Source organism: Ursus americanus, chromosome 8 (assembly GCF_024610735.1).
Source record: "Ursus americanus isolate L20-20 chromosome 8, mUrsAme1.1.p, whole genome shotgun sequence".
NCBI classification, from domain to species: domain Eukaryota; kingdom Metazoa; phylum Chordata; class Mammalia; order Carnivora; family Ursidae; genus Ursus; species Ursus americanus.
In genome coordinates, this window is record NC_142134.1 from 33,423,194 (window position 1) to 33,440,455 (window position 17,262).

The following is a 17,262-nucleotide window of genomic DNA, read 5'->3' on the forward strand; positions in this document are numbered from 1 at the left end:
CTTTGAGCAACACACTATTGGAGGAGAGAGATATTGAACAAAATAAAAACATTAAAAAAAAAAAAACTTTGGTCTTGCAGTAGAGAGCAAGATTAGAACTTAGGAGGATAACTCAGAGGCTAGAGTAGTTGTGCAGGTGAGACATGATGATGCCTTGAACTAAAGTGGCAACAAATGAGATACAGAGGTGTGGTCAGATGTGCAATATATTGGAGGTAGAATGGATAGTACATGCAATGATAGATTGTGAGGGGATTGAGGACAAGGCAAGAGTGAACTGTTGTATCATATACTAGAGTAGGGAGGACTTCAGAAGGAATTGGATGTGAAAAAGATGAGAAGTGTGGTTTCGGATATGTTGAGGTAATATTCCTATGAGAAATACGGAGTTGTGAAGGAGCTGTATGAATACATGAGAAACCTCGGCTGGAGGTAAAAGTGGGAGAAAAATAGTTGCTACTTGAAGCATAAAAGTGGGTAAAATTGCCTAGAATGGAATTCTAGCCTGAGCAGAGAAGATATAGGGCCAAGTCCTGGGTCCCTCCAAATTTTGAAGTCAGGGAAAGGAGTAACATGCAAAAGGAGATTGAAGAGAAGTCAACGAATATTCAAAAATATGGTAGCCAAGGAAGAAAGATAATTTTTCAGAAAAGGTTGAGACAAGGTAGGATTCCAAAAGGGAGGTGGTAGTGGTGGATATTGAAAATTTCTGAGAAGTCAATCATTTTAAAGATTGGAAATGTTTACCGATTTTGGCAAAATAGAAATCATTGCTCTCCTAATGAGAGCAATTTTTATGGAATTGGTTTGGTAGAAAATACACTGGAGTAGGTTGAAGTATAAATGGAGCGTGAGAAAGTGCAGAGACCATGAGTAGAAAGGTATTTGTCCTATACCTGTGATTGAAATTTACTTAGGCAAACCCCCACTGATGGACATTTAAATTGATTTAATGTTTACTCCCACTTACAAAAAAATTCATACAAGTACTCTTTTTTTCTCATTTTTTCTCATTATTCCCTTAGGCTACATTTCCAGAAATAGTTATCATCATCATATCATTATTATTATTGACCAAAAACTATGAGTTTAGTACAGTGAAGAGCATCTCATGGTTTGATTGATCCTATTCTGTTTTCTTATGTATTTGGGGTGATATTTTATTTTCCAAGTTCTATTACTCCTGGGGTAAATTAACAAGTACCCTTATGTAAGAACATAAAATAAAGTATAAATAACTTTTGAACTTCCTGGAAAATTAGTTTAGTGAGCTTCAGTTTCTCTAGCAAAGTTTAGGAGCAACAGACTACACAAATTATTCTTTGTATCTAATTTTGGTAGCATTTTCTATATTATTTTTACAAACAAAAACAATAACAGGACGTAAATACATATAAAACACCACATGGAACTTTTAGCTAATTTTTCATATCACAGAACACTTACTTCTTGAGCCATGATAAGTTTTCATTGACTATGGGTAGAAAAAAAAATCTGAATTTTGTGTTCTATATTTTGAATAATTTTCTTCCATGTTAGTCTTAGCATATATTTCCCCTATAAATATAAACCTCAAAATCCATTGTGTGCTAACATTACAATTTGTTATAAAAGGGTTAAAGTGTTACTCTTAATATTGCTATTCTCTGTGTTTTAGGGTATCTAATTTATTGGCAGAACATGGCCCACTGGGATCTGGGGCCTACAGATCAGTAGGTGAATGGCTAGAAGCAATCAAAATGGGCCGGTATACAGAGATTTTCATGGAAAATGGATACAGTTCAATGGACGCTGTGGCTCAGGTGACCTTGGAGTGAGTAATTTTTCTGATAATTTTTACATAATTGCTGGGGCGAGAAAAATTGTTCGGAATCCAATCTGGATGAGGTCAAGGGAAATCAGTTAACCTTTGTCCATGTGTGACAGCTTTCAAAGAAGCCTCTTCTTTTTTAGCCTGTATTGTTAACAACTGCATGGTTAATGCTACTTGTGGCCAGTATCTTTGCCTCTTTGCTTCAAACAAATAGCATTTGAATATTGGAATAATTGGAATAACAGCTCCTTGGCAAAATACTGGCATTTTGTGTTGTGGAAAAGATGTTTTCTTGACAAAGTTTTTATACTGGTACCTATGTTAAATGAATGTAATACAAAACACACTGTAAGCACAATTGGTGTGGCTAGTCCTACATAAGGACAAAACATATTCTTAAATTTTGGCTATGATGAATACCCGGGTAGCAACAGCTTAAACAAAGCTTCCCAGGCAGGAATCTCATTTACTCTCTACGTGGTGCACCATATATTCTTGCAATCCAAGGATATATTAGATTCTGCCTCTGATTTGTTATTTGGTACAATCTCAGTGGAACCAATTGTGCCCTTTTCTGTTTGCACGTTTAAGATAACATTTATCAAATCTTATTAAATAAAAATCACTAGAGTTAAATATTAAATTCTTTAAGGTTGTAAGTTGTTTGTATTTTATTATATACTCTGTATGTGTAATTATTTTAGCCTAATATTTGTTATTTGTGAATATTAACTGTTGTTATGGTGGCTCCATCTAGCTTACATTAACATGAATAATGTTTTAACCTGTGAATATGATATTAACTTACTTTAAATTACCTATAAATTCAAAGGTTAAAATATTGTTGTAAGGATTAGAAAATGGTAGAACATTCTAAAGCACTAAACCACAGTCCTTATTCCATCACTTCACATAATATGAACATTGAACAGTTGTCTCTCACCATTTCTAGTCTGGCATTCTTTGCTTCATTGAATTCACTGTCCATCCACACGAAAGGTAACAGGGTACCATCATTTGTCACCAGATAATGTCACATTCTCAGCCTTTCTCTTCCTCATATCTATAACTATTGGACCTAAACTCACTACTCAGCATGCTCTCTCAATTTACTGAATCTCATCCTCACCATCACCTCCAAATTGTATCTATTTGATGACACATATGTTTTGCCCATTATTTCTTTGGATGCTCAAAGAACTCATTTGTGCTATATCTAAAATAGTAAACAGAAAATTTTGCTGATAATTTAAAACTATTTTTACATGATTGCTATTTAATTTTTCAGTAAAAATGGTCATTTTAATTTATTAAAGTCATTTGTCATTTTATATTAAAATGATACTGTAGGTATTTCTTCTACCCAATGTCAGATTACTTGTAAATATATAATAAAATTATTTGCATTAAATGATGTCTCTTTTTTTATTAAAATAGCACATATATGTAAATATATATATATATTTACATCCACTATCTTTTTGCTTTTCCCTTCACAGAATAGTTTTAATCACAAATAATGGTTTTTGCATTAACTGTCTCTCTTTTACTTTCTCTCTTTGGGGCCCCAAGTATGTCGAACATTTTAACATTATATTTTAGCTTTTCATTTTTTTCTATTGCTTTTAATTATTTTCTCTTGACTTACTTGTCGACTCCTCTCTTCCCAAACTCTCTTCGTTTTGTATGTTTTCTTTCAAGACTTAATAGCCTTCTACTATCTTCTAATTATGGTTCCCTACCCCATTTCTATTCTCTGGTAGTTTTTGTCTGATCAGTTTTTCTCTACTTGGTTCAGCTTCTTTGTTTCTATTATGTTGGTATCCTGTTGCCTCGTGCTATATTGTTTCCTTTCAGATATTTTGTCTTTTGATTTATTTACCTTTACTGAAAGAGTCAAGTGAAATTAGGAGACTTGCTAACATCTTCCTGTTCAAAGCTGTTGGTCTCCATGTGTCAGTTGCTGCAGATTCCTGGGCAGATAATTACCCATTCCTTACTAGGAACTCAGCCGGCAAACCTCAAATCCAGTGAAGTTGATTTCCAGCACCTTTAAAAATATGTATTGTTGTTTATTGTGTTTTTTACCACATTTTTTCCTATTTTATAAGAACATATTTATCAAAATATCATTTAAATAACTCACAGAACAGTGAGTAATCAGTTACTCGTGGGGTCAGGAATATAAGAAAAAGGTTATCTGTGCATTTTGCTTGACTTTCACCAAATTATTAAAGACACATGGCAAAGGAGCTGGGATATCAGCAAAGACAAAGACAAGCTCTTAAACATTTAGATAATGATTTTTTACACACGGTCTTTACCCAATATCTAAATACTAATTTTGTGGATGCTGCATAATGCTGTAATAAAATAATAAAATATTATTTACAGTGTTATTGCCAAGGCATAATAGAAACTGATAACTGGACGTATACCTGTGATAAATGCTTAGGTGGGAGAAAAAGTTAAGATCAATTACTATAAGGCAAAAGATCAAATTGCTATATACTTAAAACTAGAATATTATGTTAGAATTTATGCCATCAAGTTTGTTCTCATAGTGGGCTTACGAAAAGGAACACAAATGTTACAATTTTTCAGAACCGCATACTTTGATAAAAATTTTCCTTCGTAAAGGTTTAAATTTGTTTGTGATTTCCTTTTTCTTGCTTTCCTTTTTTTTCTTTTTTTTTTTTTTTCCCAGCACAAGCATATATGGCTTAATGTGGAATGGAAATGAAAAACTTAACAATCTAAGAGTTAAAAGGTGTTCAGCAATGTGGTTTTCAACCTTAGGTGTTCCTGTCTGCCATTCTCTGTGCCTAAACCTTGCTGTTCTGTTTGTAATACACAGAACAATTGTTGTGGCAATAATGATGCAATCTGTGTACTATGGTGTGTAAATGCAGTGAATTGTGGTTGACAGGGGGGGCAATTGTAAGCTGGCAGTGAGTTGCAAATTGAATCCAAAGATCTGTATTGAGGACAGTATTATAGCTGCTTTTTAAACTTATTGTCGGACCAGTACTGTCAACTTTTGATTATTCAGAAGATGAGCAAAATCCAATGAATTTAAAATATTATGCCAATTGTGTGTAGACTGAAGAGATTTTTGTTACTATCACTTATTAAAATGGGGTCTTAAACTACTAAAATGGAAGTTTTACGAATGTAGGGCTGAAATATATGCACACTAATTCAAGTAGATTTCTTAACTTATCTATTAAGACATTTTGCATAACTTACTATATACCTAAAATACGCACAGGAGTACTTACTTTCGTCTGCATTCTACATAATAAAGCTTAAGTTTCTACTCTAGTTCATAGTCTCACTATGTCTCACTCGCTGAAAACCATGACCAGTCATGGTTAATCTTTGCCAAATGTAGATATATTTATTTTGTGCAGTAGATATATAAATGATTGTCAGGATTCTTCTAAAGGCACCAGAAAATTTCAAACCTACAGCTGCATGATCACATTATGACAAAAAGAACACACACTGAAATTTAATGAGTGTTTATTAATCTCTCTTCTCCCTTCTCCTATCCAGCCAGTGTTGGTAGGGCAAATACCAGTGATACGGCTAAAAGGTGTGTAAAGCAGAAGGGAGAAGTGAGGGAATGACTCATTTGCAAATGGATGAGCTAAATCCTGAATAATCAAGAGTTGCTCCAACATCAACTAGACACCTCTTGTTATTCTCTATATTCTCATTCTGCCATAATATCAGTGTTTTTCATTGTTTAATATTATGGAGTAACATTTGAAAATATGCTGAAATGTAATTACATCAGTGGCAATCCATTATATTCACAGCTTTTCTAAAACTAATTGTGCTTTGTTGACAAAAGCCAAGTTATTTTTATGTAACAATACTCTTCTTATCATGTTGAAATTCATAAGCCTCTGCTGAAATATAGTTCATCATCATTAGAATTGGCTTTGGGTATTACTTAAGATTACACATGGTCATGATACATTTAGTATAATATTTATGAAGGGGATACATTTAAAATTTTACCTAGCTATAAAATTTCCTACATAGAAAAATGAAATGAGTAAAATAGCTTATCTTGCATCATTTTTAAAAATTTTTTAAAGTAGAGCAGTAACTTCATCATTAAATGTAAACTACTTTAATTTTTATCAAATTTCTCTCATTTTATTACTGATAACTTGACAATTTAATATATACTCTAAAGAGTAAAATGACAATTCTTAGAAATCATGAAAGTAGGAGACAAAACTACTTAATACTATTTTGTCACTTGTAATATAATTAGAAAAATATTAAACAGGATTTTTTAAGAAACTTCTTTACTGCTGAGAATAATTTTAACTTGCAGAAATGATCTTATTTCTCCCCCACCTTTTCACTGAAAATCACATTGCATAAAGGTATATGTACATTGCGTGCATTATAATCATGCTATTTCTAAATCTCTGCACATTAATTTGACAGCTTTTGAAATGGCAAGTCAGATTTTAAAAACATCGGCATTCTAGTAAAGACACACAAAATTTATGGCAATATATAAAATGCAATGCTGTGTTTTTATAACTCCATTTCTTCCATGGAAAGAGGGATGGGGAGGAGGTAGGATGGAGGGAGAGTGAATTTCCGTAGTCTAACCCTCCATGTACATCTTAGGGGATAATCAGATCGTAAGTGGACCTTGAAATAAAATCTTATATTTAACTCACTGGGAAAATTTTTTAAAAATTAACTTAAAATCTAGATATATTCTGAAGAAAGAAAGATTTTATTTGCCTATAAACACAAGCTCTATAACTACATTTACTAATCAAATACAATTTTGCAAAACATCTGTTCTTTCACATGATATAGATGTCTTAAAAAATTTAAATTTCCAAAGCACTGAACCAGAGTCTTTCTTGCGGTCAAGATATTTTGAGAGAATGAAGTCATATTTACGTATACTATAACAACAAGTTAAAACAGTGGAAATAAAAATAAGTTAAACCAGTGGTTTGATATCAGTGAGACACCAGGTGTTCGAATGTGGAGCACGTGCGTGCACACCCACACTCCCCACACCATCCCCCCCAACACACATGCGTGCGCACACTTCAAATTAAGATTTTGGTATTGTATATTCAAAATCCATGCTGTTTCAGTGAGAAACCTATAATTTCTTTCTCATGTCTTTCAGAATCAACTGTAACGATTATTTTCAAAAGCTCATTCCTAATAGTTGGATTAATCATACAAATTGTGCAATTTAAGTACATATATATAACATCAGGACTTTCGAACTTGGATAAAACATATGTTTTAAAACTTCATTTCAATTACTAATTATATGAATTTTCTAGCAGAGAACGAATTATTTTCAGGGTAAGAAATTTTAGTCCCTGTCACCTGACTTAGGTCCGAAGTATGCTAGTGAGCACACATGAACACCCACATCTACACAGTTCTTCATGATTCATAAATTGTAGAAACATGAGAATATTAGTAAACTCATAACAGAAATTGCCATGAAGTATAGATTGGGTTACCATAGACTCAAAGAAGTATGTGTTCAGTTTCCACCATTAAATATCTTCCTTCTTTTAGAATTTTGGATATTTGATGTTATCACTATAGCATTCCCATTTTACAGATGAATAAATCATTGTATGTAATTTGAAGTACTTTGCTCAAAATTATATCTCAGAGTAATGAGAAATTAAAAGAGTATGGACTTTGGAGTCAGGTTCCTGGTTTAAATATTAACCCTGCTACCCACTGGCTGTGTTACCTAACCAAGTGATTAAAATTCTCTAAGCCTTCATTTCCTCATCTATGAATGATTAACAAAAATCTATGTTATAGAGTTATGTTTTTTCCTAGCATATAGGAAGAGGACATCTTAATTTTCACCTATTATTTTTATATTAGTGCAATTGTTGTCGACCGGGGTAGATTTTGCTGTTCAAGGGACATATGGCAAACATTTTGTCTTGTCACCACAAAGGGTCAGCAGTGGTGCAATGATTCTGGTATTTGGTGGGTAAAGGCCAGGGATGCTGTTAGATATTCTGTAATGCACAGAGTAGCCTCTATAACAAAGATTTATACAGCCCATAATGTTAACAGGAGCAAAGCCAAGAAACTCCGGTGTAGTAGAAAAGAGAAAAAAATTAAGCTCAAGCTTCTTTTATCCCAATGCTGGTCAGTAACTAGCTTAATTTTATAGTCTATTTCATAACTAACAATAGTGATTTTGCTTTGAAGTGGACTTTTACTGTTTTCTTTTTTTTTTTTTTTTTTTTAAAGATTTTATTTATTTATTCGACAGAGATAGAGACAACCAGCGAGAGAGGGAACACAAGCAGGGGGAGTGGGAGAGGAAGAAGCAGGCTCATAGCGGAAGAGCCTGATGTGGGGCTCGATCCCAGATCGCCGGGATCACGCCCTGAGCCGAAGGCAGACGCTTAACCGCTGTGCCACCCAGGCGCCCCTACTGTTTTCTTTTAATTTTTGCTGATGATTATCTTCCATGACTCTATCTTCCAAGACTCTCTAATGTTTAATATCCACATTCTAAGAAAGAACTGTTTCCACCCTAGGTATCAATTGCTCCTTTTATTAGCTGCTTGCCATTTGTTAAAACTCCTGTAAAAAATCAAGAAAACAAAAGGAAAAAGAAACCTAAGATATTATTTAAATAAGCAATTATTTCCAATACTAATAAATGTAGAACCTAAGTTCCCATTTTTAAAATTTCTCTTCTCTGATAATTAAGAGATTTACTTGCTTCCACAGCTATCCAATTTTGCATATAATGATTCTAATGTCATTGTATCCAATTCTAAAGAATTCTAAGATACTCTGAATGCAAAAATATCCTCTGAGTATAAGGTATTCAATAAAGTAATTATCTAAAGAAATCTAACGTGGCAAACAGTTTTGTCACTTAAAAATCTTGATTTGTTATTTTTTTCCTATAATTAATGTTACCACTTGCCAAACATACCTGAATAATTATTCCATTATTTGCCAAATACATACTGTAGGGGTATAGAATTTCTGAATATACTATGAAATAACAATTAAGACCCGTGGGCATTGACCTTGAGTTCCATAATATGCTGTTAGTTTAGAAATCTAAACATTTGTAATTTTCTTTTGAATAATAAGCTTGTTTAAAAGAAACAGTAGGTATGTATCTTGGTTGAAAAGACTTTCTGATAGTGTGTAATCTTCAGAATGCTCTAAATGCCTGTAGAGCCTAGATATTATTTGGGAAAGGAAGAAAGCTCTGGTACTTTGGGTTCCAAGTAAAACATAAAATATTTGGAAGTGCTCTAAGAGCAATGTAGTGATCATTATCCAGTAAAGTTATCTGTTGTATAAAATGATTGTACTGACTGAGTCATTTGAAGAGTTTGGTCTTCAGCTGCGTAACTGTAAAATTTTACGAGTATATTTTATGCTTACTTCTTTTAGCAAAAAAAAAAAAGTTGTTGTTCCTATTGTAGGTCCATATTTTCAAAATTGTTCAACGAAATTGTACCTTTAATTTAAATATGCTCTTGGTAAGCATGTGTAAATTTGTTTTTCCACCACTCTGTGCCACTCAAATAATGAAGCCAAAAAAAGGAGGCAAATATATATTTTAGCACTCCTTATTATTATAAATTAAATGTTTGACTGCAAACAGATTTTCAAGGTACAATTTGGGAGCCTGCCTTTGAAAATTGGACCCCATATATCAAAATTGGGACTGTAATCTGATTAGTTTCTGCAAAATGTTTGTGTCTTTGCCAGCGTGAGATATTGAAGTGTGCTACCAATTGCATCAATACATACATCCAATGTGTGCTTTCTTCATGCAGGGATTTGAGACGGCTTGGAGTGACTCTTGTCGGTCACCAGAAGAAGATCATGAACAGCCTTCAAGAAATGAAGGTGCAGCTGGTGAATGGGATGGTGCCATTGTAACTTCACTTTAATGTCACTTCGTCAAGTGAATGATTCTGCACTTTGTAAACAAGCCCTGAGATTTATTTTAACAAAAAAAGGGGAAAAAAGGGAAAACTCGGTGATTTCTAAACTTAGGAGAGCATTTGTTTCAGCCACAGAATTTGTAATCAGTGTTTTGCTAAAATCTGCTTATCTTCCTCAGTGTCTTCATTTTTCATGAAGCAAATATAACCTGCATGGAATAAAAACATGAGGTTAAACATTATCTTATGTTGCAACAAGAAAATCCTTTCCACTACTTCTACAAAATTTTATAAATGAAAAATATAACTATATAGCACCTTTACAGACTGAATTAAGGCAGCCCCTTTCAAAACTTCCGAGAATCTACTTGAAAGGAAAAGTTTATAGCCATTTGTGGGCTAACAGAAGCTGCAATTTACTGAAGTTTACTTCAAGTCTTAATTGTCTACATAAGTGTATTGAAGAGCAATATGATTAGATAATTTCTTAATAGATATCTTCTTTTGTAATTTTAAAATGCTGTTACACAGCGTTAAGTTATAGACTCTAGTGTATAAATATGTTGCTTGATCAAGGACAAGTACAATACAGGGTGTATATTTATTTTTCTGTGTTATAAAATTTACTTTTAGTTGCTCTTCTAGAAACTATTAGGTAATAAATGTGTATATACTGTATAATTTGCTATATACCCAGGAATCAACTTAAGTTGGAGTTTTGTGTGTGATGCTTGCACATGTGTGTGTTATCATTCTGCTTGCATTTTTAATAGTGTTTTAATTTTAGCAACATACAGGAACAAGTGTTCTACAGAATAATATGAATAGGAGAAATAAGGAAGCAGTATAACGAAATTTTAACACAAGCTTCTGTCTTTCTTCCTCTCATATGTCCAAAAGCTACTAAATCTCTTTATTCACTAACGGGAAATGTCTATAAGATTAAATCCCCTTTGGCTTTTTGAAAACACTTTATGATATCTGTGACAATGCAGTTCTTCTAGCCATTAATCTTGCACCCCTGTAAGAAATTTCACCTTTCTGAGTCCCAGAAAATATCTTGTCAAGCAAAGTTGACACCGAAGGGCACATTTTCAGCAGGATGTAGAAGGATTTAACTGAGCAGGCTTCTGTTAATGTTGTTAAATCCAGGCACATAGCACTAAGCATTACCCCTAAGTGTTAATCCTTTGTAACCATTTCCCTTGTGGTTCAGCTCTAGAAATTTTGATACTAAGGCAGCAATGGAATGATGAAATACATATATTTTTTTTCATTTTTCATTTTCATGATTTAAAATACATATATCTATATGTATTTCCTTCAGAATTGTCTTTGTTTCAAAACTTTACAAGTTTTATTTGTTGATGGCTGTTCATTCATTTGGTAATTTCTTCTTGTATTCAGTGTCATCAATTTGAACTTACCTTGATAAACCAGTCCAAAGTATTATTTAGTTGGTCTTATTAAGGAATATAAGATATATTCTATGTACATTCTATGTACCACACTGGGTGAAGATGGACATTTGTGTTATAAAATTATGTGATTTATTAGAATTTGAACAAAACTGAGCTCCTTGGTGAAATAAAAAAAATTTTAATAGTATTACATTTTATAGAAATCACGGAATGACATGTGATTATTCAAAGAGCATCACATTTGAACAAAATACAGCCTATTTCTGATTATCAAAGGCAATAGTATATTGGAGTCGTCTGGATTAATGAAATCCATAGAAAATAAACCTGCACGATACTAACGGTATTCTGTCTTTTCCAAGCACTTGTTTTAGTTGAATGTTAACACATACAAGAATAAACCTTCAAGGAATAACTTCTTTCTACCTTGCCCACCTTTTACTTAAGCAGTAAGGTAACTCTTTGCTGAAGAATATGGGGAAAAAAAGGAAAAAGCAAAGATTCTAAACAATTCTCAGATGGTATGTATATTTAGTTCAGCCCAATTATAGCTGTAATTACTTATTAGATCTATACTGTACCATGGGTCCTAACAAAATACACTTCAAGTATACTTTAATAGATAGTGAAATTTGCAGAGAAAGTAGAGAAAGGTGGATTTAGCATTGTCTTGATAAAATCACAAATGGGCATCACCATTATGAGAGATGCTCTTGTTCATTTCAAGAAACAAAATGAACTGAACTAATTCTTTTTGTACAAAATAATTGGAGACATGTTGCACTTTATTGAATTCTGTAAAAACAATATTTAAGTGATGAAGTAACAATTGAGAAACTTCAAAGTAGGAATAGACATATTGATTTAAAATACAAGTTATCATAAATGTTAGGACTAGCCTCAATTACTTACTAATAACAGAGATATTTTCTGAATTGTCTTCTAACTTTATATTTCAAAAATGATTGGGAGGTCAGCACAGAGTATTTAAGTGATTAGAATTTGAAGTTAAAATGTAGATGTCCTCTTTTTCATAAAAGAACAGTATAAATTAATATGGATCAATTCCTTTGCAATCTTGGTATTCCTTTTGGAATGTAAATTGAGTTGAAAGTTAGACACATAAATTTCATCTACATCTCACTTTGGTTGAGAATTTCTAAAGAATGTCAATATGATTTTAAAAGAAATAGAGACTTTCAAATAAGATATGCTCCCCCCCACATAAAAAGAGGCAAGAATTCCTTTCTGAAATATTTATTCACCGCTGGATATGTCACCAATTGGGAAGTGCCAATCTCATCTATAAATGTGAGAAGTGGAACCCGGAGAAGAGGCAGCTCTTGTGAAATGCGGTGAGGCAGTAACCCAGGGCGAGGTTTGACAAATCTTGATTGTGTGATTTCTTATCCTTTTGGTTCATTTTGTCACCCACCAGACAACTAAAAATAAAACATAGACTCAATAATTTTAGCACATAAGATAGATTTGTCAAATAATACATAATGTTACTGTAACTATAGAGTAGCAATACCTTTAAAGCATGAGTCGTTCTCAATGTTGAACTTGGAAAAATAGGTACAAGCAGGGAGTTTTTTTCAACTTACTGATACTGTTGAAGTCACTCAATTACTACTTTTATCAATCATAATTTGTTTCCTGATCTTCCCATTTGCTCACATGTTCTTCTTGGCCATTGACATATCTGAATTGTATGTAAAAATGTAAAGATTTTGCTTTTCTCATGTAAAAAAAAAATGTGCATGGTCTTTTATTTCTTCTCTTTTAATCACCAAGTCAGTGTTATAAAGTTGTAGGATTACTGTAAAAATTATAGTCCAATACTCTGTCTAAACTTAAATGTGGCCAGCATTATTAGTTTCAGAGTTGCCAAAACAATACAGAACATCCTTCACTTAGTTTGTAAAGAGTTTTAACGAGTGTGCAATGGTGAAGAGATAGTTTCACATCTTAAGTTTAAAATGAAAAATTAATATCTGTTGAACACTTATGTGTTTGCATGTCTGCTATTTAATCTCTATGTGAAAGTCAAAGATTTTTTTTTTTAACACCGTTCTTTCTCCCATTTAAAGCGGGCTTGCAGAAGCACAAGTAGAAAAATTTACCTGTGGAAGACATTTTTGTTTGTAATGGTATGTGGTTTGGCAAATTTGCGTCAGATGTTAGAAATTTACTAGATGTATGATATTGCATAGTAGGATAAGGTCTTTTTCCAATTTTTTTTTTCTTTCTAAAACAAAAAACTGTCTTTGCGTATGTCCTGCCAGATGTTTAAGCTCAAAATAAATAAAAAGTAGGTACAATACGATGATGATGATGATAATGAATAAACACTCAAAATGCTAGTTTTATTTGAAATTAATAACTAGAACAAGTCATCATTTTTTCAACTCTGTAGCACAGCTGGTTACATTGAATATTTTTCTCTATTATGCTGTTAATTATATAGTAATGTATCGAAGGAGAAATAGATAAGAACTTCCTTTTCATGTTGGTTTATAAAAAACATCTTTTTACACATAAATGATTGAATGTTCTTATTCAGAATGACCACAAAATTATTGCTTAGGAGAAAACACAATTCTTTAAAAAAAGAGAGAGAGAGAATCTATTTATAATAATGAGAATCAAGTGTCATTTGTTTCTTCTAAGCGTCAATGAAAAAATTGAAGGTGGCAAAATAAGTCATGTTTATTCAGTCTGGGCTATATTAACAGTAGAGATTTTAGTGGTCAACATATTTGTGAATCTTTAGATTGCTATAGTTTTACATTTAATAATTTTACAGTGTGTAAATTTCATTTATAATAGTCTGAGAATAAAACTTAGACTCAGTCATTTGTTAATATGTTTATTAAATTCTCTTAGTTTCAAGCAGGTCAGAAGCAGCTGTATAGAGTATCTTATTCTAGGCTAGGCATCAGGATATCTCAAATCCCTGCCTAAGCATTAATTCAAGAAAGGATTAGTGTTTCTGTATTTTTTCCCCATTTGAAGCCCTCTGTGCATTTGGTTTGTGTATATGTTTTTGTAGTGTAAGATATGAAATTTTATATTTTTTCAGAAAATAAAAAACCCTTTGAATACAGTTAAATCCGATTGTCATGCTTGACCCTCCCCCCAAAGATTCTAAACTCACAGCCTTTGTATAATGATTTCAGTTAGTTCTAATAAAAATGTTTGAATTTCCTACGCTAAATATTTAAAATGCAATCAGCATTCATTTTCTTCAAAGACATATTCATGAATCTTTGCATTCAAGTATTTTTGCAACTAGAGTTTGACATAAGACTGTAGAACATGAGCATAATTGTGTGAAACCTAATTAGAAGTTGATTTGTGACAGTGTAATACAATATTACTTGAAAAAAAAAACCCAGAAAACTGTGTGTACCATCTGCAAAAAGAGACTCTGCTGTCTTGCATTAGTTGGTCATCTTCTCACTGCCAAGCATCTGCTTATGGCATAGGGTGAAGGAGTTATATTCTTACAAGAAAAAGTGTCAGTAAGTACAAATGCTCCCTCTTTTTCTGTATATATTATATCATACTGGTCTTCTTTTGTAAAAAGCATACCAAGCAATCTGCTGTATTCAAGGTAATTAATCATATTTATAAATTTTTACATTTACATTCATGAAAAGTAACATCACCATGCCTATGGAAATAATCCTTAACTCCTTTGCTTATACATAGAATCAGTAGTAGAAGGTATATATATATCATTTCCAATTTTAGTAAATAGCCTCATATAAAGACTCTGAGTACTTTGTTACAAAATAGACTATTCTTGCCTCTGCTTTGCTGCAAATGTAAAAATCAAAGGATTTTTCTCCCAATCCTATAGACATTCGTAATCAGGTAGGAAGGATGGTGTGGTGGTGGATATAAATGTTTAATAAGAAGGCACTATTTTGTATTAGAATTTTCCACACATACCCTTAAGATAATTTTATTGTCTCCACTTTACTGATGAGGAAACCATGACCCAAAGCTGTTAAGAAATTACCCAAGTCCTGACTGCTCCTCAAAGGCAGGGTGAAAACCACATTTAGTTGACAACAAACCAAAATGTTGACCATGCTATCTAGATAATGGAATCATTTAGGCCAATCTCCTGATTTAATTGGTGCAAGAACTGAAGTTTAGCAAGAAAGAAATTATCTGAACATTTCCACAAAGAAAAGTGTAAACCTTGGGTGGGAACCAGGATTTGACTGATTACATTTCTAACATATTGGATTTTTAGAGTAAACCAAACCTTAGGAGTCAAAAATAGTTTTCCTTATTTGTAATTCTTTCCCTGAGTAGGAGCACAATTTAATTCAGTGTATCTTTCTAGTATAGGCATAGTTTTCTCAACTACAAGCATGGAAAATTGCAATACCTATTTATTATTTATTTCCAGGTATAATATCTGAACTTTGCTTGTGGAACTTCGAAATCTACAAGTGATTCATGACCAAATTGTTACCAAAAGTCAAAAAATATTTTTATTTATTAAAATTCAAAGTAGTCATTTAAATCAAGTAGAGTTTTATATAAAATGTTAAATGTAATTTTATTTGAATTAGCAAGCTAAAAAATTACAAATTGGAGTAAAACTGGCAGAAATATTGAACTATAGATAATTTTTTCATAGCAAGAGTTTTTAATTCTTAAATCATCCCCATAATTTTAAAAGTTTATAATGAAAAATATTAATATGTTGAGGATATTAATTTAAATGGGAAGTTTCTTAGTGATCCTAAGTTTTCAGAAATTAAAAATTTGTATTCAGTCTTCACAAAAGTCCTTCAAGTGAGTTATTTATTCTGTTTTTCTTTTGAACAAAGGTAGAAATCAAGGCTATGCAAGGCTAAGTGACTTTCTTCAGATTACATACTTCATTACTACATCCCTTCTCTCTTTTAAAGTTAATCCTCTGCCTCTGAGTTCCAGATGATGCTCTCCTATCTGCTTTGAAATCTGTTCCATCAATTGCACCTGGTCTTGAATGTCTTCACCTATCAGTCTCCGTGATTCCCTTCACCTAGCTTCTACATGTATGTGAGGGAGTCTATAGAATGTGGTTGTCTGGAGCCAGCATGTCAAAGCCTGCTCTGTAACTCGCTAGTTGTTTGAACTCAGGCAAGCTATTTAACCTCCCTGTTCTCAAGTACCTCATTTATTAAATGAGAAAAATTATTTGGCTATTATGAGAACCTAAGAATACATATAGACAGTGAAAATAGTGCTGACTACATAATAATTGTTTAGTAAATGTTATTTATCTTTATATATCTTCTTCACTGCAATCTTTCTCCTCACCGAAATCTTTGTTCTTACTCGATAAATGTCATCAAAACTTTCAAACACATATAAAATTTGATAAAATTTTAATAAATTCCCTTGTGCTTATAAGCCAGCTTCAACAATTATCAACTTAATGCCACTTTCGTTTTGTACATAACTTCAGTGACTCTCTCCTCTCCCAGATTAAAAAAAAAAAGCCCATTTTTATCATTTCATAAATAAATATTTCAGTGTGTATCTTCAAAATAGAGGGATTATTTTTAATATAATCATACTATTAAACAATCTAAAAATTCACGATCTTTCAAAATATTTTCAAATATCCAATTGCTATTCCCCTGTTTTATCATACTTTTATTTTTTTATAGTTTTCCTTGAATCAATATCCAAACGTTCCCTTTATTTCCTGTACATTGGCAATTAGACTCAGATTCAGGTGAGTCGGATTCAGGTTTCATTTTTTTTAAGAAGACACAAATAGTGTGTATTAGCCTCAGGGCACACTCAAAGTAAGCTATCTTCCTGTGATGTTAACAGTAATTGAGGAACATTGCCAAATTATTATTCATTAATAATTTTGAAATGGTGATTTTCATCATTCTTTTTTTATTTAATTGCCACACTACTTTTATAAAGACTAACTTCCATTTACCAACTATTTAGTGACTCGCTGATAGAGTTTATATAGACAAAGCAGAGAAGTTGATTAGTGCTATTTTTTTTTCTGTCTTTATTGAAACGTGGTCTC

At 32.3% G+C, this 17,262-nt stretch overlaps 1 protein-coding gene across 1 annotated transcript in view; it reads left to right on the forward strand.

Moving 5' to 3' along the window:
* Positions 1-13,524, forward strand: part of EPHA5 (EPH receptor A5) — a 338,741-nt gene extending 325,217 nt beyond the window's left edge. Inside the window, exons 16-17 of the mRNA XM_045771491.2 lie at positions 1,658-1,813; positions 9,667-13,524. Of these exons, the coding sequence (XP_045627447.1) occupies positions 1,658-1,813; positions 9,667-9,772 (262 nt within the window). The 3' untranslated portion in view covers positions 9,773-13,524. The remainder of the gene's footprint in view (positions 1-1,657; positions 1,814-9,666) is intronic.
* Positions 13,525-17,262: the final 3,738 nt, after the last annotated feature.